This window comes from Gnatocerus cornutus, chromosome 9 (genome assembly GCF_029298725.1).
Source record: "Gnatocerus cornutus isolate USDA-ARS CGAHR chromosome 9, icGnaCorn1.1, whole genome shotgun sequence".
NCBI classification, from domain to species: Eukaryota; Metazoa; Arthropoda; class Insecta; order Coleoptera; family Tenebrionidae; genus Gnatocerus; species Gnatocerus cornutus.
The window spans coordinates 1,426,055-1,451,103 of NC_142241.1; the positions used below are offsets into that span (position 1 = coordinate 1,426,055).

The 25,049-nt window shown below is 34.0% G+C and overlaps 1 protein-coding gene across 1 annotated transcript; it reads right to left on the minus strand.

The window, feature by feature from the left end:
* Positions 1 to 9,923: 9,923 nt before the first annotated feature.
* Positions 9,924 to 13,111, minus strand: LOC148167692 (uncharacterized). The gene has a single exon (XM_088045963.1). The coding sequence runs from the start codon at positions 13,091 to 13,093 to the stop codon at positions 11,108 to 11,110; it is 1,986 nt and encodes a 661-aa protein (XP_087902089.1). The 5' UTR covers positions 13,094 to 13,111; the 3' UTR covers positions 9,924 to 11,107.
* Between the last annotated feature and the right edge of the window lie 11,938 nt (positions 13,112 to 25,049).

Consider the following 25,049-nt stretch of genomic DNA (forward strand, 5'->3'; position numbering starts at 1 on the left):
CGTTTGTAAAAATCCGTTCAAAAAATGAGTGAAGATATTAAAAGGCTAGCAGAACATGCAGAACTGCGATTAATTCTGAATCTACCCGACGCTGAGAAATATACTGGTTGTCATGCTTTCCGACGAACTTCATACGATTATGGCAAACAGTGGTATGAGCATCGATGAGTTGAAACGTCAGGTGGGATGGAAATCTTCGAGTTGCGCACTTGCTTCGCCTCATGAGTAAACAATCCACTTGGCTCGCACGTTGAGTAAATTACTATTTTGCACGTCCTATTTCTTGGTTCCATTTTTTTTGTGGTAAAATGGTAGACTTATTCACCAATCAATCATTTGTTTTCACCGTTATTGTTTCCATTTCTGCCTTCCATTTAGTTATTCATGTTTCAATATTTTGTACGTACATCAAATAAAATGTGTTACAGATTTCCAAATTTTCGTTTTCAACATGATGTAAGGCAAAAAAGATTTACAATAATTGTTAGAATAACAGTTGGTCAGGACATGAATTCAGAAGTGGAAGAAACCAAATTTTTAGACCGTCAGTTTTACCAAGTAAAAATAATTTTTTAGGTGATCTTAACTAAAGACTTGTCACGCAAAAAAAACACAAAACGGCAAAAAGCAAAAAAAAAACAAACTGACCGACTAAAGTCGCTCGGGCCGGCTGATGACAAAATTACGCCGGTAGCTCAGTCTGGGTGGGTTCGTTAAAACTCCCCGACCCGACAATCTTGAGGGCGCCAGGATCCTCCGGCTACGACTTGCGAGTACCCGGATCCAAAGTACTCGGTGTAGGTTACTTGAACGAAGAAGAAAAAAAAACGAAGAGAAAACTAACCAGGAACAAATATATTCAAAAACACACTAGTAAAACCTAAACAAAAAAAATACAGGAAAAACAAGTACTTAATTTGGACGTCGTCTTTACACCGGCAATCGTTGCTGTTAGATTTACGACGATTCGCTGTAGACCGAACGCTTGCGCAAGCCGACGGCACACCGAAAATCCGCGCAACAATTCAATCGTACAAACTCGCAATTACCGGGTCCCGACTTACAAGAACGTCTGTACAAATAATAAAAAAAAACAAAAAAATGACTAAAGGTAAAACGGTTGATTACAGTGAAGCTGTACTACTATATTACAATTAGCAATTAACAAGGACGGTTACGGTGAAGCCGTAAACTCCTACAGAAACAAGTTAACAAAACGAAAAGCGATGACACGATGGCGTTGATACGTTGACTCGAACAAAAACGTGGATAAAACGATCTGACCTTGACTCCTACAGGCGCCCCAACCGCTCCTCCTACCGACTCTCCTTTAGATGCTCCCGAGTGGTGAGCCTTCCAGAATCCAAAAGGGAAGAGGTTGTACGGCTCGGTCAAAACGGTCAGCAACCATCCAAATTTTGAACTTCCAGTTCGCACTCCCAACCAAAAGGAAAAAAAAACGGAAGCAGAGAATAGCCCAGAATAGAACAGGCTAGAAGGCCTACGATGGAAAGCGGCCTTAAAGTTTTCCACGTGGTTCACGTCGTGGTGGATTTATTCGATCTCGAGCCCCGACAAATTCCGGTTGCCTCCAGGAACCTTAGTGACCCATCCAGATACCAATGCACCAATCAAATCAAAAAGGCCACTAAGTCACACTCAAAATTCCAAAATATCGAAACACTCTGGAGCACCGTACGCATCGAGATCTAAAACGCAAGAGAACTACGGAACCAGAATGGCTGCTATCGCTTCTTCGGCTCTACGTCACATTTCGTCATTGAGAAGGTGACCCCTTGACAGGTGAAAATTTGAGGTTATTCGAATCAAAACAAAGAATGAAAGTGATCGTAACGAGTAGCAAAACGAAGCCAACGGTAAGTAAACAGCTGGAAAATTATTCATCAATCAATCGTAGACCTCAACGCACATTATGAACAAAATAAACAATCGCAAGAAGGAAAAAAAATAGCAAGAGTAGCACCGTTGATGTTGCGGTCAAAAAGAAGAACGACCCACGACACGATCAACACCAAGCAGGCTAACGTGGTTGTGAAAAGGAAGAAAATAGAAGTTAGAAAAGTTGAAGCAAAGATGAAAACTAAAGAGTTGCAACCTAGACAACCCCGAGGAGCTTGTAGCAGTCCTCTAGCTAAAATTCTGAGGCTCAAACGTATTCCTCCAGTCACCTCCGAACTGGTACCTAACAAACGGGTAACTATTAACATAATTAAGCAGAATTCGTAACGCACAATGTAACTCGCCATGCGGCTACACTAAAATAGGCAACCAATAAATTACAGGCGTCAAAAGGTCACGAAAATCAACCCTTTCTAACACCTTCCCGTTTAACTCGAAATTGTCACGTTACACTGATTTACACAAATTGAGAAGCTTTTCATGTCGAAATTACAGATGTAAATAAAGAAAATATAAACTTTTCTGAAAGATTAATAAATAGTTACAATTATTCAGTTGTTATAAATGATTACATCAATAAATCATAAATAAAAATTAATTATCTTGCAAATTTAATTTGCCTAAAATCTTCTGTGTATCACCACCAAAAAGTGCCATTTTGCCCTCGGTTATTGCCTCGGCCATAAAAGAATCACTTTTTGGCTTTGGTACACAAATAACAATTTTTGTAATTTTAGACAGATAAATAAAGTTGTAATTTGTTGTGCAATAAATTTAACTTTTACCTCTTCTCTAAATTTTTTTCATCAATCATTGTAAAGTTACAATTTTCTTCTCCATACCAAATTTTATTAATTTTAATTATCTCTCACCTTAGAAAATTTTCAAAAATTATTTACCACACTTTTGAGAGAATTTCGAACTTAAAATTGTCCAAATTTCCACATTTGAACAAAGACTGGATACGAAAATGTCTTCGAAAAATTAAAACTGGCACAAATCCTCGATTTTAAAAATTTATAATTGCTGAATCATTTTTGCCACAAATAACTGTCCCCATTTTACAAAGCAAAACTTGAAATAATTACACCTTCTTCACCGTCCTTGCCTGTAATTTAATAAATTAATAATAAATAAAATGTTCTTATTGATCATACGAATACGTAGTTATAAAAGCTCTGTTATTCCTCCCAGTACAGTGTGAAAAATGAACGAAAAAAACTACTTCAGTTACGTCGTTCAGCTGTACAGCTTAAGCGGTCTGAGCCAAAACTCTCACTCTTTATTAAAAATTTTCTCAAAGTACATTTTAATTCCTCTGTTGTTTGTGCAGCTTTCGATGATCATCATGAATTTCAGTTACAAGAATAATAACGTGTTTGAATTTTGCGAGGTAACGGAAATCTTTAGCGATAGCTAGTCAGGTAGAGTTCACTCTCTTATGGTTTCTGTTTACCCTGTTCAATTTTAGTTACTTCTGCAAAAACTGACGCTGTTTTTATACCCCGAAGAAATTGAAGAAGTTATAAAAAATCGGTCAAGGTTTTGGAACTACGAATCTTTCAAAAATGCAGCTAGCTCTCATATCAAGAACAAAATAGGAAATTCAGTTTTACTTATTCGTTTGTTCGTGGGGGTTACCAATATTACTGTCTTAGCAATATTGACTGCACCCATGTTCGTGGAAGAAATGAGTCTACCAATCTCTTGTTGGACACCAGAGAACAACAGGATTGTACATATTTTAGTTTATGTCATGCAGTGGGTATTTTCTTCAGAAGTGACCTTATTGTTAACAATAACTGTCAGTTTCTTCGTGTTTATATGCACGGAATTGGAAGTCCAATTGGAACTTATTGGAGAAACTCTGAAGGCACTTCGCATTGGTGCCAACACGTCGGAAAAATTCCAAAAGAAGTGTTTACAAAAACTGAAAGAGTGTGTCAACCATCACAGTTTTATACTCAAGTAAGTTATGTACATTACGTACGAAAAGTTAGTAGATGTTAAATTTTAGGATGCACCAAAAACTTGGCAAGATTTATTCTATTAACTAGGTGGCCCTCGGAAATCGGTAAATCTCGCTTTTTCGTGGACTCCGCTTTTACGTGGTCTTTGATTTCTTGTTTGTTATACTATGAAACAAAGATAGTCACGGAAAAGCTAGATCCACGAAAAAAGCGAGATTTTCGAGAGCCACCTAGTTAATTCGCATTTTACAATTAGCAAACTTGTTTATGTCCTTCAATATTTGAAACTTTGATAGATAAAAATAATAATTGTTCTTGACATTTTTTTTTAATTATAGATTAAAGTATCAAAGAAAATAAATTAAAAACCAACGGGCTTCGCTACAAAAAATCAAACAGTATGCGGAAAATTTATAACTTTTAATTCAACAATGTCAAAAGACTGCTATTGATAATTTTTGTGAGTTTGTGACAATTCATTTCATGGAATTCCACAGTTACGTACCAAAACAATCATTTTTTACAAAAATTAGGATTTAGGTCGCCTTTTAAAATCGGTAAATTTCGTCTTTTTGGTAAACCTCGCTTTCTCTAGCTTTGGAATTTGATTTGAAATTAATGCATAATATATACTATGAAACAAAGATGGCCACAGAAAAGCTTGATCCACAAAAAAAATCTAGATTCATCGATTACCGAGGGCATCTAATTAACTCTCATTTAACATTTAACAAACCAATATAACTTCGTTGTTTATGTTCTTTAATTTTTGAAACTCTCATCGATATTAATAATTGCGTTTTGCAATGTTTTTTAACTTTATATTAAAAATAAATAAACAGGAAAATAGGTAAATTATACAGGCTGCGTTTACTACGATTGTAGTTAACTCTCATTTAACAATTAGCAAAGAAATATCACTCCGTTGTTTATGTCTTTCGATTTTTGAAACTCTGTTAGAAATAATTGCGTTTGGATTTTTTTTTTATATTACATTAAAAATAAATAATAAAATGTACCAAAAAAAAATTAAAACCAACGGGCTTCGCTGTAAGAAATTGAACCGAAAAATGCATAAATCATAGAGGATTTATTTCGATTAAATACTTAATATTATGTTAAAGTTATACAATGTAACCGTTTTTCTGTCAATCAAATGTTAGCAATTCTCAAATTAGTTGCCAGATTAACTTACATTCAATTAATTATTGTCTAAACCGGCTCTTTATGTATCATAACAGCAAACTGCGTCTTGCTAGTTTAATTTTGGTTGCCACAATTATTCCAGTTAATTCCAGAAATAAGAACTCAAAAGAGTTAAACGTTTTTATTTAGCACGTCCAACTTTGTTGTTGTAGGTCGAGAATAGATTAAAATTTATAAAAATAATATTGTTTACACTTTCCGTTTTTCGATTATGTTTTAAGTAATAAAGTCTTTGTCACCCGGATGGAGCGGTCCAATCATTTGTTTACAACCACTTCAGATCCCAAGATCAGAAGTAAAAAATGCTGGTCACAATCGGGCAACATTTGAAGCTTCGCTGTCAAGTTTTACAATTGCAGGCACCAATTAATGATTGTACGGCCTAATTGGAGTATTCACAGAAGCAGTGAATTAACAGATTCTTAAATTTTGTTTTTGATGACAGACATCTGATTTAGATTTATTTGTAGACATGTTTTTTGTAACTTCCTCTCGTAACAAAATGACACGCTTGCAATAAAATTTCCATCGGTAACTGTTTCGAGAAATATCCCACTGTGCGAAAAATGAATGAAAAATGATAGGCTACGGTTTCGAGAGATAATAAAGTACAACTTTGTTGCAGAAGGTCAAAATTTAGAAAAATAAAATTCATTACAGGTTCGGTTCTTTGATTATGCTTTAAGTAATAAAGTCTGCGTCGCCCGTTAGAGGCGGTCCAGTTTGTTTACACTTCAGATCCCAAGAAAAGAGGTAAAAAATATTGGTCATAACACTCGGGCAATATTTGAAGCTCCGCTGTCAAGTTACAGTTACAGCAGGTACCAAATAGTGATTTTATGGCTTAACTGGAGTATTCACTACACAAAAGCATTAAACCGGTAAATTAGCAGATTCGGTAAAATTCACCAGCCACTTGTCTGATGGTCGTTTTTGTTTTTTTGTTTTTTTTTCTTTTTTTTTTCGGGTGAGGATGGGTGTGGAGTGTGGAGATCTGCCTTGACTTTCGATAAAATCTCGCCAAACTATTTTTTGATAGTCAAAATTTCAAAAAAAAAACCCGTCAGGTACTTGATATCTATGCAATTTTTTTATACAGAATGTCAACAAATGTTTGTTCATCAAATGATGATCTGTGATAAACAATGAATTCGCGCTTGTACGCATACATACCGAGAAGACACCTTGACGGACAAAGAGATCCTCTATTAAAAATAAGCTCAACTCGATTAATAAATCAATCTCCGCTAATGTTTTCTTCGTTGCTTGGACCGATTTAAATAAGTGCCGAAAAAAAAGCAGCTACCGAACTTGTTATGTATACAAAAAATCAGACCCTTTTCTGAAACGGTGAGAGATCTTTATGACACTCTCGACATAATGGTTATGGTTTTGTCCCCGCGACAACCGACGAACGGCGATATTTAAAAATTGATTTCGCGAAAACCAAACGGTCGAAGAGGGCGAAAACCCGCCCCTTTGTTAGTTTGCAAACTTGACGGCAAAAGGGCAAAAGGAGCGAGAATGGTACGGTTCGGTCGTGAAAACTGTCAAATTTTTGACGTTTGAAAAAAATAGTAGATTTTATCAGACGGCAAAAAAGTGGTACTTTTTGTCGAGCAATTAAAAAGGCGAAGCGTAGCGTATGCAAAATTGCGAACAGCAAAGCCACTTTTCGGAGAAATAACAAATACTACTTTTTAGTCTGTTATTTGATATTGAAAGTGAATCAATGCAAAATTTTTATATTGAAAAAATAAGGCTAACAGTCTATAAACCGATGAAAAAAAATTTAGTGCCACAAATACGTTCAGTTCAATTCAGAGTACTTCAATCAATCTCCGATTATGTTTTCGTCGTCGCTGGGATCGATTTCAAGGGGCAAAAAAAATCACTACCATAAATGTAAACCTTTTTGGGTGGCCGCTTCTAAGTGTTTACAACTCACTCAAAGAATCCCCAAGAATTTTTCACTATGTCTACGAACATTTCTCTGTTTCATAGCATTTTGAAACGTCTAGCACGTCAGCAAAACCGGACGAACGAAAACGACTTTCAAAAGTCTCTTCTCACGCCAAAACCAAAAGTCCGAAAAGGACGAAACCTCCCCTAAACCTTTTTCGGGAAACTGTACTTTTGGAAAAGCTCGATGAAAAGACGGAGAAAAAATCGGTCTAGGAGAAATATGTTCCCAAAGTATTATCGGTAATCTCGTTTCAAAAGAGGGGTTCCGCCTCTACACGTTTTATATATATAGTAATTTTATTCTACAATTTCTTCTCAATGTGCTTGGAGTTTCCATGCAGTTCTACATGTTGAGCCTGAAGTATGTAAGTGATTAGACAATATTATGAATAAATAGAAAAATAGTTCTCAAGATACTCCACAAATGATCAAAGCTCTCTTTTGTATTGGTCTTCTAATAGTAATGGACTTTTTTGCCTTTATTCCGCCGAGCAACATTGAAATTGAGGTAAAGTTGGTGGAATATTTCCAAAACCACTCACTTTGTTTTCCAGGCTGAAAATTTAGCAAACGAGATTTATAGTTTTGATTGGTGACAAGGTGGGAATTCCAAAATTTGTTCTGTTTTGGTTGATGAAGGTGCAGGAACCAGTACAAATGAGTGCTGGGGGACTTTTTGTAATCAACAGAAATATTATTATTTAGGTGAATAGATTTTCTCCTTATTAATTTTTTTTAATGTTTCTTCCACCTTTCACTTTGTTTTTCTTTTCTAAATATTTCAGATGCAATTGATTTGAATTTGTTTCAGATACCTAAAATTTCTTTTTCAATATGTTCACTTTTAATAAGATAAAAACTGGATACAAAACTGAAAACCACTACAATTTTATTTTTACACTTGTAGGTTCTACTATTTTTGTAAAAACATGTTTATTATTGTTTTATATTATAGGCAAATATCAACAAATTATAGTGAGATATGTTATGCAATAAATTTTGATGTACGTGCATTGTCAATTATTTTTTATTGCTGCCAGTTGTTCCAACTTTTACATTATCTGTAAATTTATCTTCTGAACAGTTATTATTATTATATTATTTATTATTAAATTCATAATCTGACAGTCGACTCTTGATAATTAGAATTTTCCGCTCTAAAATTCCTGTTTTTCTAACAACTAGCTAAAATGGTTGTTGTTTTTGCCATGACTATTCGGCGACTCGTTTTAATTTTTTTTCTACTTTTAGTATCAAATTGAAATTTCAATTTTAAAATAACACACTTTTAGGCACAACTGAACTGAAATCACAGGTTTAAGAGAGCAGTATGATTGTTTTAGGGTGATTTGAGAATAATTTCAGAAATAAAATTGGACAAGATCGTTTTTTTTAATTTTTTATTATGCATGACGCTGCCGGGGAGTCCTCACATTACCACGTAATGCTGCCCGGTTGCAAATAGAAAATAATTCTATCTTTCATCCCTCCCTTGTCTGTAATTTTAGAAATGCATGATTATTATGCTTATTGATCATGTACATAACTGAGTATGTAATGAAAGCTCGCGACTTCTGTCGTCAATAAGAGTAGGAAAATGCACGAGAAAAACTATTTCCATTGCTGTTCATATTTTATTAAATTCGAATTGTTCTCCTAATTTCCCATGTTTGGTAAATTACTTTATACGGGACACTTTCCAATTCGGGCCTGTAAATTTTTTTCTGAAGGACTGAAGAAATTTGTCAAGATAAGTTTGAGACGATTAAATTATGCAATTTCAAACTGCCTTTTTTACTGTATCAGTAAATTTGACAAAAAAATAATAATTTAAAACTTGCAACTATTTGAAATGGCAGAACATCCCGGATTTAAAAATGTATGCCGCTTCCGGGAAAATAATCGTGACAAAAAAATAATTGTATCTTCCGGAGCTGCCTTACCTATAATTTTAGATATTCATGCTTGGACTTATTGATCATGTGCATAACAGAGAATGTATAAAAGCTCACGACTTCCGTCATCCATAAGACTGGGAAAAATGAATGAGAAAAACTACTTCGATTACGTCGTGAAACTTTACAGCTTAAGCGGTCTGCGACAAAACTCGCATGTTTTCCTAAAATTTCTCTTCAAGTACGTTTCAATGCCACTGTTTTTTATTCATTATGCTATGATCATCATTAATTTATCTTACACGCGTGATGATGTGTTTGAATTTTGTGAGGTGTTGGAAGCTTTAGCCACGTATGGACAGGTACTGTTTATCACGTTTTGGTTCAGTGTTTTTAGTAGACTATAAAATGTTACTTCTGGACCAGGGCATTTGGCGTGTTACAAAACAGGACAGAATCCTAGAAATTTAGCTGTTTTCTCAAAAGTATACAACCAAAAAAGGCAAAAAACCTCTCAAAAAGCATTAATTTTTATCCACCCCAAAAGTACCCAAATATCTGTAGACCACCAAAAATTGGGCACACGAAAAAACGGGGTAGAATTCTACAAATTTAGTGTTTTTCCAAAAGTAAACAACCAAAAACGTTCCAAAAAACTTAGAAAATGCCTTGTTTTTAAACACCCCAAAATGGCTTTCTATTTCTGGACCAGGGCATTTGGCGTCTTAAAAATCACGGCAAAATCCTACAAATTTAGCTGTTTGCCCAAAAACAAACAACCGAAAAAGGACTAAAACCTCTCAAAAAGCATTAATTTTTATGCACCCCAAAAGTGGTCAAATATCTGTAGATGGCTTTTTATTTCTGGACCAAACCATTTGGCGCATGCAAAAAAAAAGGGAAAAACAACACCAAATCAAGGAAAGTTGGTACCGGGACATTTGGCGTTTTAAAAACTGGGGAGAATCTTACAAATTCCGCTGTTTCCTCAAAAGTAAACAATCGAAAAAGACCTAAAATCATCAATTTTTCTGCGCCCCAAAAATCTATAGACCATCAGAAATTGGACACATGATAAAACCATTTAAAACCTTACAAAATCCGTTGTTTTTAGACATCCCAAAATAGCTTTTTATTTCTGGACCAAGCCAATTGGCACATGCACAAATCATTGAAAAAGAGACAAAAAAACTTATTCAAATTTACGAGGTTTTCGAACCCTCCAAATGGATTTTTATTCCTGGATCAGGACGTTAGAGCACTTACAAAATTTACCCCAAAATGGCTTTTCATTCATGGATCAGGATAATAACTGGTAAAATAAAATAAAAAATTGAACAGGTCTAAAATTGGAATAAAAAATATTGTTAAACAAAAATTAAATAAATTAAAACTATATATCTCTGACTATATTACCAAGTTTGTCATCTAATAAGATTTGGTAAAATCTCTTAACGTCTGTAACATATTCTGGTTTCCCTAAATTTATCTCTACCAAATGTGCCCCATAAAATAATATACGTTAATCCCGATTCATTGATGAATATTGCTTATTTTCCATACTTTGTCTTCTTCGTTTACATGGATTGCTTTATCTGTTTTTTCATAATATCCTAGTTTAGACCAGCACAGTTAAGACACTTTTAAAAACCTAGTAAATTCTTCTTCTACAATCCGATCTATTTTTACAGCATTTCCTCTTCACGACAGCTTATACCATTTATAGGTATGTATCTATCGAAGAGAATCATCGGCACGACCATCAATCCTGACTCCACAGGACAGGTCATTGTTGTTCGATATTACTGTAAGTCGATGGAAGACTCTCAAAATCGAGGAAAAAAATCAAAAACTATCTATTAAACCCATTTCAGAGACCCCGAATATTGTGCATTTCATTTCCTGACCAAGGTGGTTTGGGTAACAAAAGAACCTTTAAAACCCACCAGATCGGCTTCCAGTTACTAAAAGTCCAATATTAAAAAAAGGAAGCTTTTCATTTCTACTAAAACAATATAAAACTAAACTAAAAACTAAAATCAACTTGCCCCTAACCTTAAAAATACACTTTGAATTAAGTATTACTAAACTTAAAAATATACTGAATTAAAACTAAAAATTAGCCGCAATTACATTTTTTTCTCTGCTATGTTACGAGACACGAATTGCTCTTTCGCAAAATAGATTAATGATTTCTTCACCCCTAGTATTAACAGCTATCTCAATGCCATTTTCTAGCGATGGCTCTGCCGGAATGTTGTGATCAACTAGAACAGCCCTAATATCCTCCTTTCGGAGGCACATCACAGATGCTTTCTTTTCAGAATCTACATGCATTCCCATAATAAGAGAAAGAGAGGGATCTGTAGGACGATTATTAAAATATTTCGCCATTGTGAAGACATTGAAGTAGTGATTTTCAAAAACTTGTTTTACTGCATCTTTTACAGCATGTGAATCACATTTTAATTCGATTATAATCCCAGATTTACCATTATACAGCATTATATCAATTTTGGTTCTATAATTTGGGATGATTATTTCATTTCCAAAGAGAAATCCGTTGTGAGTACATGTCAATGTAATTATACTCTGTAATGTTGCCTCATTTAGTGGATCGATAATTTTTGACTGTTGAAGTAGACGGGTTACAGTACTTTGAAAATTTGCTAATTCTTTATTGAACTCTGTTAATGAGCCATCTTTTTCACAGAAACTGACAAGTTCAGAAAATGATTTTGAACAATCCTTGGACAAATTTTTGTTAATACCATATTCAATAAAAAAATAGTTTCGTAGCCTCTTTGTAAATTCCTGAATTAACTCGCCGTTAGGTATTTTGAGTTTTGAATCAGCATATGTTAAGTATCCAAGAGATATAAAAAACCTAACAATAATGTGTTCGTCACAATGCAAATTCGCATCAGCTAATATCCCTTGCAACGATTGCAGATCACTTAATTCTAACGGTCCCAGTTTCAAATTTTGCATATCTATCGCACTTTGTAGTAGGCTAGTCAACAAGTTAGGCACGACATCCTCATGAAATAGGTTACACATCTTGTGGATGTAACCAGATTGTTGCCAATAATTTTGCAAAGCATGTTCTCCCAGACGTAAATTTTTCAGAAAACGCACAACCGATTGAGGATTACATAGTCGTTTCTTGTCCCCATTGTAGTATCCATTATATTTGGCTTTCGCTTTTGTCCTCAACCCCTCCTCTACTTCAAACCGATCAAACAGCATATCGACTTCATCTTCAGAAAACCCATAGTAATCCTGGCACAGATTGGGGGTTCCGAATTGTAGTCGTTCCAAGTTACCCCATACGCTGGAAGTCGTTATACCAGCAATATCTAAAATTCCTGTCATAAACACTCCTTGAAAGAGTTCAGGAACTCGTTTTAAAGCATCTCCAATAGCTCCAATGGCGAATGAAGCAACTTCCGTTAGGTCGTTCAACTTGGCATCTACCAGATTGTACAATGCATTTGAAACAATCGAGTCATACTCGTCAACAAGCAGGAAAACTTTTTTTTTATGAAACTTATTCAGATAAACTACCAAGTCTCGCAACCCCGCCTTTACATGTTTTTCTGGAATTTCTTCGTAGGCACGTGGGTTACACCATTGTCTACAAATATCTTTTTCATAATCTTTCAACGGCGACACTGTGGATTCGTAAAGGTACTCGTGTTCCTCAAAAGCGCAATGTATAGCTAGTCTACACACATCCACTGCATCAGATTGGTTTGTGATGGGATCAGAACATTGAAAATTTAGCTTGATAATCGGATATTGCCCGAAATGAGTTGTTACAAAGTTCTTATTCCGCTGGTCCATAACTTTTAACTTGAACCTTGCTAAATTGAACAGTTTATAGTTGACCTTTTCTTCCAAAACCGTTGTTTTCTCTATTCCATTTTCATCTACTTCCAGTTCCATGAATCGTTGGAGCATAGTTAAGTTTACACTTTTTCCAAACCGACGCGGTGCTGTACAAAGTGTCACACGAAACTTCGATGTAACAATTGCAAAAATCAACCCACTTTTATCAACAAAGTTATCACAACTCAGAACATCTTCAAAATCTGGTGAAAGGGTACATTTTCTCTCGGTCGGATGGTCCCCCATAATAAACAAAGAAGAGTAACAATGATGAAAACCAAGAATTAATGTTGGTCACAATAAATAGCAAAATACAAACAAATTGGAAGCATGATAGACAGGCCAGAGTGAATTTAACAATCGTTGCATTTTGAATTAACCCTTTAACTTATAATTTATCTGTAATAATTTCATAAGTTTGAGTAAGTATAATATGCAACTTTTACGGACATTGTGAGTCAATGGATTAATGGCAAAATTCAAAATAGGATTTTTTATGCGCAAAAAAAGCAGCCATTGTGCAACGTATTGCATACAAGTTTTTTTGATACGAGTGATTCTGAAGAATCTTAAAATCAAAGGAATTATACGAATCTGATGAATCACCAAGAAGATAGAATAAATTTGATTCCTTGATTATATTAATGATTTTCTACGTTTTTAACACTAGTGGTAAAATGGAGGGCGTTTGACAACCCAAATTGTAAAAAATAAATTATAAATGTGGGCAATATCAAAGAAAGCAAGATTGGCGCGGAGTATGACACACTGTTAACAAACACACCAACAATTCAAACAAAAATTTACAAACATTTTTGGACTGCAGATGTAAGGATCACTTTTAATGTATTTTGACACGCTGAATTCAAATCTGTGCTCAGTTTTTCTCCATCACGTCTAGATTTTGAAATAGCATATGATTGTTGACCCCTCGTGATTGGTCGCGGGTCTCTGTCAAACTGAAAATATATTCAGAAATGGCAAGTAAGAAAGTGTAAAGCAGTGTAAAGTAAGCTCAAATAACGTTTATAAGGTTTGGGGCTGTTACATTTAGGCAAGGAGAGCAGATTGTTTACAGACACTTAAAAAAATTACAACGGATGAAGAAACACTACCAAGTTTTATGAAATATAGACATGATGAGCGATTATTGCTGGATAATTTTGTCTGAAACCAACTCTTTACAGTATTTTCGACAAAATAATACTGAATTATTTTTTTAATTTTAAATATTTCTGTATACTAAAATTTCATCAAAAACTTGTCATTAGATATTCAATATCTAAAAAATTTGACGTGATGGCGACAAACGTCGTGTTCAGCATGCAAAATTACTCTAAAAACACTAATTGGTTGCTCAGTCTAAAAAATAGTGTAAACCTGTGTAATCTAGGCAAAATAAATTGTTCTACAAAAATTCAACTTTTCCCGACATGTTCGAGGTCACTTGTATAAAATCATCAACAAAGCAATTTAGCAGATTATTTTTAAATAAAGCTGTTACAAAGTTGTCATTTTTTAGTTTTGTGATTCTAAGTCTTAAATTAATTAGACTATTTACATATTAATTTTTGGAACGCAACCAACTTTAGGGGATTTATTTTCTATCCCAGCTACTTATACCGTTAACTTTACTGTTGAGTTTTAAATTGGTAATCTGAAAATAGTTTAATGCAATACCTAGGCTGGGTATGTTTTGCGTGGCTGTGATAATTCCAACCTAAACCTACCTACCCAGTGTCATTTCTATCCAAACATTCCCTAATGTAAATTCTGAAAATTCTTGGATGTAAGTTGCTGTAGGTACGTTCTTTTTGGGAAAATCTTGTGAGAAATTACTGGATGACAAGTGCGAAGTCAAATAATAAACGATATTATAGGTAGGTATGCCCCTTTAATTATTCTATTAATTGCTATCATATTTTGGGCGTGAAAACAACGTTTCTTCTTTTACGACATTGGAAAACGATACACTATACCACGTGCAGTGACATGTTATAATATACCTAGACGGTGAAAAGCTAGTGGTGGGGGTAGAAATCCGTGTTCCTAGCATGGGCCATCTTGGAAATAGCATTTGTGTATGCAATGATATAAATCTGATACACCGGCGTATCAAATGTTGCCTATATTGCAAAATTTGTTTTACATTTTAAAAGGTAAAAAAAATGTTATTATAACTTTTCTAAGATGTTTATTCAACGATGGCATTAAAATAAGTTGACAAGCGTCGTTATTGATTAAATAATGAGTTAAATAATAATTTATTTGTAAGAAGTCAATGTTTTCTGTTTTCTTTTCTTTGTTGTAGAATTCTCAGTGATTTTTGATATATCCAATGATAATGAGTGTAAATACTAAATGGTCTGTAGTTTTTATAATGTATAATGTATAATTTTAATGTATAAAAATAGTTTAAAATTGTAGGAGTGATCAGAAAATTTTTAAAATGGTTAAATAAAACCTAGTTATTAATTAAAGCTATTGTTTATAATTTTGGTCGTTTGGTATATAACTTTAGTCATAATTTATCAAATTTTGCATGTTTCTTTAGACTTTTTTCGGTGGTTTATTTAAACTTAGAGTAAAACATTACACTTGAAAATTGCGGGTTGCCTAAAAATTTGAATCCACTATTTCCAATATGGCTGGTGAGTAGGAACATCATGGCGGGTACTTTGCACCATCTAGGTTATTTAGTTAAAGTCAATGACCATGTGGCTGTTCAGATGTTTCATTTATTTTAATTTTCGACACAACCGTTAAAAATTACCGAAAAGCAGACGACTTATATTTAACTTATAATACTATTAATAAATAACAAGACATTTTATTACTTACCAGCAGCTTTAACAATTAACACCAAACCAACACTGAAACGACTGAAACTGTCAACCATCTGTCAACGCAGAACGCAGCGGAACGGACAAAACTGAATTATCGACCGAAAGAGCGTCGCGCGCCATCCTGGTCTAGATGGCGCTAACCATATTATCGTTTTGTTTATAAAATTTTATTATAAAAATGTGTAATCACAAAATAAAAAAACCTCAAATTTAGTAAGTTGTGTAACAAAAACAAATTAACGAAACAATAATGACATTATTAGTTGCCTACCGTTGAATACAACAAACAATTTCTATTGAGGGCTATTCGGGTGTCAACAGATGGCGCAACTAAACTAGAAAATGTAAGGTCACTAGATCAAATTGTCTGTTTTGTAAGGTACCGCTGTTAGTTTTCAGTGCGCAATGCAAGAGAGACAGACATAGTCCATAAATCAATGGGTTAGAACGAGACGCAAGATTCTAGGGAATTGTCATAAAATTGTTGACGTAAAATTTGTCATTGACAAAATGTAAGGTTATCTTAAATTTATTTGTTTAAAATACACTTAAATAAACCGTGGGTACAAAAAGAAAATTGGTTCCAACATTATAACAGACTATGTGAATACGTAAGAGGTGAGCGAACCGACATTAGAACCGATTCCATTTTAACACGTTAAGGAGGTGCAACACTCAGAAACGGTCTCGGACTTCAAGCACTGTCTTTTCTAATCTCCAACGATTTGACCTGTATGCAGTAACGCCCTAATTAGAATATGCTATTAGCACTTATTATATTGTAGCTTCTCCCGACGATGTAGTAACAATGATGAGATGTTAAAGTAACTGAGAGAAAGCATTGCACAAATGGAAGTAGCAAGTACATGAGCAGAAAATGAAGTACATGAGATATTTTAAAGGGGCTATTAAGAAGAAAGAATTTACAAGTTTGAAGAAGTAGACATGTTTAAGATCTTGAATGAGTTTATGCAAAACAACTGCAACAAAATGAATATCAAGAACAAATATTAAGGTTATGTTAAAATTATTTACTTAAATCACCCTGAAATACAAAATTACATCTATTTTTAACACTACAGGAGACCATTTGAATGCGTTTAAGGACCTTCGTAGGCCACATTAAACTATAGAACCAGTTTTGCATATCTTATGTATATTTCATGTCCCATTGCATTTTCAGTTTTCACATTCATTATGAGGAAGTAGCAGCGCCTTCAAAGCAACCATCTTCTGCCGCTGATGTTGAAAGCGATGGTGTGTCTTCCTCATGTGACTGTGTATCTGCACTGTTCAAGTGATGAGTGCAATGACTGTGTCTTGTCCACCTGCTAGTTTATGAGGCCCCGCTGTTACATTAAGGATAGCAGTCAGTTGGTCCTACAACACATTTTGAGAACGTTTACCGTTGAGGCCGATATACTTACACTTTACAATATCATTGCTTGTGTTTTAGGCATTTGAAATAATATTTCTGTCCATAACGCAGGTTTTGTGATGTGCCACATGTGAGTGGTCTTGCTTCTTCCATTTTCTTGCCCATTGATTTGATTTTCAACTCATAATAACAATAAGATGAACGAGTTATTCGCCTGAATGCAAGAAGTTCATGTTGGTATTGGGGCTATTGAAACACAAAAGCGATTGAAGACAAATTGGGGGAACATTATTTAAATTTAGTTCACGGAATTCGTAAACTAACAGGTACAAAATTCCATAATCTTATAAGAAGTACTCAAGGGTTCATATACAAAAACCAACTTTAGTATTCCTCCAATACGTACTGCTTAACCAATGTCACAATGATTGTCGGCTTCGATAGGGCTTCTATCTACCTTCTATTTGGAGTTTTCTGAAATTTGTGGAAAGTCGTCGTACATAAAACGTCTAATAGTATTAACTTACGGCGGAGGAAACAAATACACTATAACGATTCGTGTTGAGAAATCGCACATTCAAACCATTTTATTACAAACGATATTTGACAAGAATTGACAGTTCATAAAGCAATGTGTCCACACAAACAACATTTAAATTTAGTGCGCATGTAGAGATAGACAGAAGATATCGTTGTCTTTCTTTTTGTCACTAACAGCGGTACCTTATAAAACAGACAATTTGATCTAGTGACCTTAAGAAAATGGCGGTTTTAACGGTGAACAACAGTATCTAACAAGCAACAAAAATTTGCATTTTTCTTTATTTAAAATGCCATACGATGCAGATAATTGTCTTAAATATACAAGCATTCTTCGGACATTTAATAGAAGGCTGCTGTGGACTTATTGGCGGTTCAAATCAATATTTCTTGGCGATTTCATTCTGTAATTCGGCTCTGGTTTTAAAAGAAAGTTACATATTTATATAATAGTCAGGGAAATGATGCATCTGTGGCTATTGAATGTTTTCCAACAATTTTTTTGCAAGTAAAACCTATAATCTAACATCAAAGTAGCTGTATTTGGCTTTTTTCAATTTTATATTTTTAGTGCGTGCGTTTCTGCCAATTTTTAGTGTCTCATGATACAAATTGTTACTACAAGGCCTCTTTTAACATTTAACAGCGTCAGTGAGCCTGATTCGTTGAATTATGTTAACATTTCTTGCCAATTTACTCTTGTACAATATGAGATATTTGACCATTGAAATATTAAACAAAACGACAAATCACTTTAGTCCTAAGCAGAGAAAAAGTCTAGACACAAAGTAGAAGTATTTTAAACTGTTAATTTGCAAAATTCAACAACGAAAACGGTTCAAAAACACTTTTCAAAGACAGGCCGTTTTTGTTGTTCACCCTTTCGGCGTTTTAGACAAACGACAATAGAAGTCGCACCCTTCGCCAATTTTCCCAATAACGGGAAAAACGAGTTCTAGCGTATTTTTGAGGAATGTTTATAGACCCACAAACCACGCACGTTTAGACCCGAAAGTATAGGTATAGTGACCTTGGCATAAGGTTTTATTGGTTTGAAACATGGATAAACGTTTTCCCTACATCCGTTTGATGGCGCTTCAGCCAAAAACCAGCGAAATGTTGATTACAATAGCAACCTGTTTTGTCGATTTAGACACAAGCGACGCGTATGTCAATAATTTGTCATGCGCATTTTGTAAAACAGTTTTTTTAACTTGTTTAGCGCGAAATTTTCTGGTTTTACTCAAGTGTTTGGTCTACAAACTGATTTGTTTATTCAAGTTTTGAGTCTGCTTTGTCCAAAAATAAGTTCTTTTCAGAACTATTCACAATGTTGTTTCTAGTTGTGGTAAGTTTCACTGAAATAAATGCAATCACCGTTGATGCAACGTACATACAACAATTTGTAATGCTTTTCAGATAATTTCGTATATTATCAGCAGTATGGACGAGACAAAAAGTGTCATTTATAAAAATAAATGTTGTGTTCCGGGATGTACTGATAGAAATTTAGATTTAGGAAACCTTACCTCGGAAGAGGTTTACCGCTCTTACTTTGTTTGCAATAAACATTTTAGTGAAGAGTATCTTGTTCCGGGTACAAAACGTGGTCTCCGGAAAGATGCTGTGCCAACACTATTTTTGCCAGGTAAAGAACAAAGACAATTATTATTCAAACAACGATTTATAATCTTTGAATTGTAGTTCCTATCACTATCCAAGTGAGCCCAACATCAACATTAAGCCCAACATGTAGTTTAACTACTCAATCACCTTTTGAAGGTAGGGGTGTTTCAACTTTTGTGAGTAACAAATTTCAAAGCTTTTAGAGTATAATAAATCTATGGATGTTATTGCATCTGAACCGCAGCCTTTAACATCTGGAATGAATTTGTTAAATTTTGAAGCAAGTAATTCAGCCATTCGTGAAATCGGTAAAGTTTTTTTTTCTGGAAGATTTTGTTTTTCTAGGATTTTGTCTAAACTTTAAAGACCGAATTTTGAGCAGTACAAACCTTAAGGTCTAAAATTATTCTTTAAAAGTATAATTCACAATTTGAATCATTTCAAAGAAAATTACCTAAAAATAGGATATAGATGCACACAGAACTTAGAAATTTATTTTTATTACCTGATTCTTTTCATAAATATTAAAAATGTGTGAACAGAGTACGCTCCGTACTAGACGGCCATTCTATGGTATATAGTTATAACGTAGGTTACAATTGGAAGCGAAAAATTAATTTTGGAAATTTGGCCGGTATGTGTTATGTTTGCGCCGTTTCTTTAAAAAATAAACAGTGTTGTTGAGATTGACGAATGCTATGCATAGTGTAAAAACTGATTTTGACTATCGTCTAGTTGATCGTACTTGTTGTAAAAATATAATTTAGCAATATTTTTTTAAGTGAATACGTAGATTTCGTGAATAAAAATATAAAATTTTGTGTAGTTATAAATGCCAAATCAGCGTTACTGTATGTTAGTTAAATACAGACACTCTATTATATTTTGACATATTTCTTAAGAAAACACTTTTTTACCTTAATATTGTTGTTCCACTTGTATAAACGTGATGAATAAAGTTCGGACAAAATATTAAAAATATTCAGCTTAATTCGGTCCTGGGCTCATCAGAGCGCGATCAAACCCTGACCTTATCAGTAACTAATTATGATAGAGCAATCTAGGCGGAGCAAGACAACAGCTAATAGGACAGTTCTTACGTTAAAATGAAATCAGTCATCCATTACTTACAGATATCCAGGAAAATATATGAGTATAGAATAGTATTTACAACACTATTGATTTTGTAGAAAAAAAGAAGAGGAATTTTGTATTCTGTGGGTGTTACCAGAGCAATGGACTTGACTCCCCGCTGCAAAGTTTTACAAGTCTTTTGGAGAATGGGCAAAAAGAACGTCAAAGGCAAACCAGAATGTCAAAAATATGAGAAAACGTTTGGTTCAAGCTGAAAGAGCCCTTAAAAACCCAAGTTGGGCCAATTATTTACACCCGGTAAATGAAGCCACTCAGATGTTTATTATGCAGCAGATTCGAACACAGCGCATAAATCCTCGTGGCCGAAGATTCACGCTTAATGAAAAACTTCTGGCACTTTCTCTATTAAAAAGCAGTGGAAAATGCTATAAACTGATTTCAAAAATTTTTGCCATGCCGTCGCCACGAACACTAAGTAGCCTATTAAGTAAAGTGCCATTTAGTCCCGGAATAAACAATTCAATATTTCATAGCCTTGAGGTAGCGGTTAAAAAACTCAAAAACAAAAATGACCGATTTTGCGCTCTTGTTTTTGATGAAATGTCACTGTCCTCATTATTGCAATACAACTGCCAGCAAGACCTAGTTGTGGGCATTGAAGATAATGGTAAAAACAGGGTTCCACGGATAGCAAGTTCAGTGAATGTTTTCATGCTAAAGGGTTTGAACCGACAATGGAAACAGGCCCTTGCATTTACATTTAGCGCTGGCCCAACAAAATCACTGCTATTAAAAAAGCTGATAAAAAAATGGATTACAGAATGTCAGAAGGTTGGATTAGAAATCCTTTGCACAATTTGTGATCAAGGGAGTGCCAACCAAGCGGCAATCAACACTATATGATGTGTCTCATTTATTTAAAGGAATTCGAAATAATTTTTTGAACAAAAATATTTATTTTGAAAGCCAAAATACCCAGAAGGTCGGAAAATGGAGCCACATCGAACAGCTATACCTTATATATGCGATGGGCATATCTACCCAAATAAAATGAACAAAATGAAGGTTTCAACTATGGCACAAGTTTTCAGCCATAAGGTGGGTTCTCTTCTAAAACGAATATCGTTTAGAGGTAAGTTTTAATGATGTGATAATTTATTGTTAACTTGTATTCATTGTAGACACCAGAGGGGAATATAATTTACCACCAGAGGCTGCCGATACGGGAGAGTTAATTTTGTTTTTGGACCCACGAGGATTTTTGGAGGGATGTCTGTCGCTTTTTAAAAAACTTCAAGTTTTATGATCAAGAAAAGCGGAAGTTTATCAAAGTCCCTTCTGTAATAAATTTGTGCTCAACTCTAAATGGCTTCATAGAGTTGAAGTACATATTATGTTCAAAAATGAAGTACTTCCTTCCAAGAGCCTTCAATCAGGACTGCCTGGAAAATTTTTTTTCCGCGATAAGAAGCCATGGTCGAAGAGAAACGGCGCCTGATGCAGCTCATTTCATTAATTCCTTCAAGGCGTTGGTAGTAAACAATTTTATGGCGCATCATTCTCCCGCATCAAATTGCGAAGCAGATCGGACAACCGGAGCTTTGGTTAATTTGAGGTCCTTTTTTACAAGTTCAGAAACCAATATAAATGCAGCGTCCGATTTAAAACCAAGTTTTTCATTGCCAAAAGGAGGATTTTCCGCGAAAAAGACCAGAGTTGCCAGATCCACGATCGCCTACTTTGCAGGATATATTGGGAGAAAGGCGTTAAGGGGAAGAAATTGTACCATTTGTAAGCAACAATTAACTGCCAGTGATGGGGACGTGCCTTTAGAAGTTATAGAAGGAAGTCAGTACAACGGGTCGACCTTATTTAAACCTGGTAGCTTTTTATATTTTGTTGTATCGCAGGCCTGTGCGTATTTATTTTATTTGATGCCTTGTTATTGCAATAGTAATAATCTGGGTAAACATTTGCAAACATTCTTGCATACACAAATTACAATGAATGTTTTTAAGTGTAACGATCATTCGGATCTTCCAAACTATATTTCATCATAAATTGTAAAGGTTCTGTTGCACTTTTGGTGCAAACAAGTGAACCGAATTCTAAAAGGCCAGGATGAAAAATTTGTATTATTTTTAAAAACCAAACCGAATCAAAATTTAATTGATTCTATCAAATATCAGTCCAGGCAAAAATATTTGTCCAAATTAAAACGTAGAAACACATAGATTTTTCGGCTAGGATTTGGTAATTTGGGCGTTGAGAAGTTATGCGCATGTCTTTTGAAGTATTCAACTCTTTTTATTTCATAAACGAAACTTTTTTACACAACTTAAATATAATTCATTCAAAATTAGTGTAAAAGTACTGATCCCTCTGAGTTTGATTCGACAATGAAATTTTATATTTGTGCCTAAAATAGTTATATAATCATAAATTCGTCATTATCTTTAAAACATCTGGAAAATACAAACTAACCACCTCATTTCCTTGTTTTTTTACTATTTCTCAAATTGATGTAACAAAAGAATAGTACATTTAGCAAAAGTACGTTTCGTACATCGTACCACAGTTTTTTAACGATGATTTTTTCAAATATGTTACAAACTTTGACGAAATATTTTTTGTTTGTAGTACAATAAAATTCAGTTTGTCCGAAAAAAATTACAAAATTTTGCAACGTATCATAAAACATCTACGTTATAAAACCATAGTACCTTGTACGGAATGTGGTTTCGGCAATTTTTGTTATAAAAAAAATAAATAAACGTAATACTAAAAATCTCTTCATTTATATTTCCCGCCTAGCAAAATAGTTTCCCCTACAACCACTTTGTCGCTAGTGTTTTCCCCCTCCTTTTAGTATTGGAGTTTCGTGTCTAAGCCTACGTGGTTTATGCATCTGTCAACGCAGAACGCAGCGGAACCAGAGAGTTGAAACTCATATTACTAGAGCATGAAAAGGTGGTAGAGGGGGTAACCAAAACTGTTTATAGAAGGGCGCCATATTGGAAATAGCCAAATGCTGTGTTTTGGGCTTAGTGGAAATGGGGGTTGCCTACTAATAAGGGGTGTGCATACGACACAAGTAAATAAAAGTGCTGTTTTATTGAAAAGAAACATATCCATAAATCATTAGATTTATTATCACTTTTTATCAACAATTGATAAACAGTTCAATATTTTTTTTAACTTAAATAAACTTAAAAAATTGTTATACTAATTATGACTCTCCCCGATAAATTCAAACTAATTTTATGTACTCTTTTTGAAAGTCGATGTTTTGAGATCTAAACAAAGTACTAACAATATTTTTACGTTTTGCCTTCGTATCACGTACAACTATAATAGGTCAATTTGAAAAATAGTTAAAATATATAGAAAAGAGGTTGTTTTTGCAGTTTTTTGTGATATTGACGTATATATTGTAATAAATATTTAAACTATATCAAGAAAAACGAGGATTTATAAAAAAAATAAAGAAAAGAAATTATTATGCACATCATAAATCATAAATTCTCTGGCCGCCAACTTTGATGTAAACTTTTGCGCTCACAAAAATTCGTTCTTTTTACATTAGTTTTGAGTTAATTGTATTTGAGCAGTGTAAGGACTTTCGCTTTGAAAACAAAAAGGTTTAATACTCACAAAGTCATAAGCTACTTGATTTAAAAGTTGATAGCAAAACAAATGAATCGCAACAATTATAATATTGCAGATATCGCAGTAAATTACGAAAAAAAAATTTGTTTACTGTTGAATTTGCACATATTGTAAATCAAAACTTGGCATAAAATTTGAGCCGCTCTCAAAAGTATGAATAAGAGTAAAATCAAATTGTATGAATTTATTATTACTGGTGCCTAAAAATCAATTTTGGTTCATTTTGTCTAAAACTTCCTCCAGACAATTTAAAATTAAGCTGTCTATTGATGTGGTTGAGCCGAATCTTTAAAAACTTGGAAATAATTTGTTTAATCAGTACATTGAATCAAATTTGGTTGCATACATTTCAAGAAAGACTATTTCCAACATGGCGCCCTTGATAAAACATCCCCACCACCACCTTTTCATCCTCTAGTAATATGAGTTTCAACTCTCTGAGCGGAACGGACAAAACTGAATTATCGACCGAAAGAGCGTCGCGCGCCATCCTGGTCTAGATGGCGCTAACCATATTATCGTTTTGTTTATAAAATTTTATTATAAAAATGTGTAATCACAAAATAAAAAAACCTCAAATTTAGTAAGTTGTGTAACAAAAACAAATTATACTTTAAAAAACTTTAACGTTCACTGTTCAGATGGGGAATGGATAGGTGGTCGGGCAGAGTGACAGCGTAACGACTTGATTATTAATACTCTCTATTTTTCTAAATTTACACAAATATATACATGATAATACTTAATAACTAACCAGTGACTCTAAACATTGGTGAATCTAACGCTAAAGCTAACACGCTATTGATGATTGCTGACGGTTTGATTGTTTGGTTGTCGCTGACGGCTTTGGAGAATTTGCTGATTCTTTTCCTGTTGACGCCTTTGATTCTTGATAACTTGCAATTTCATTAAGTGATTGAACTTCTTAACAGGAAATGTCGTAATAGAATCTTTTTACATTGACTTGTTTCAGATAAAAAATAAATTTACGTTAACATTGACTTTCACAAAAAATTTAAATTATTGAAAAAATTATAAATTATACTAT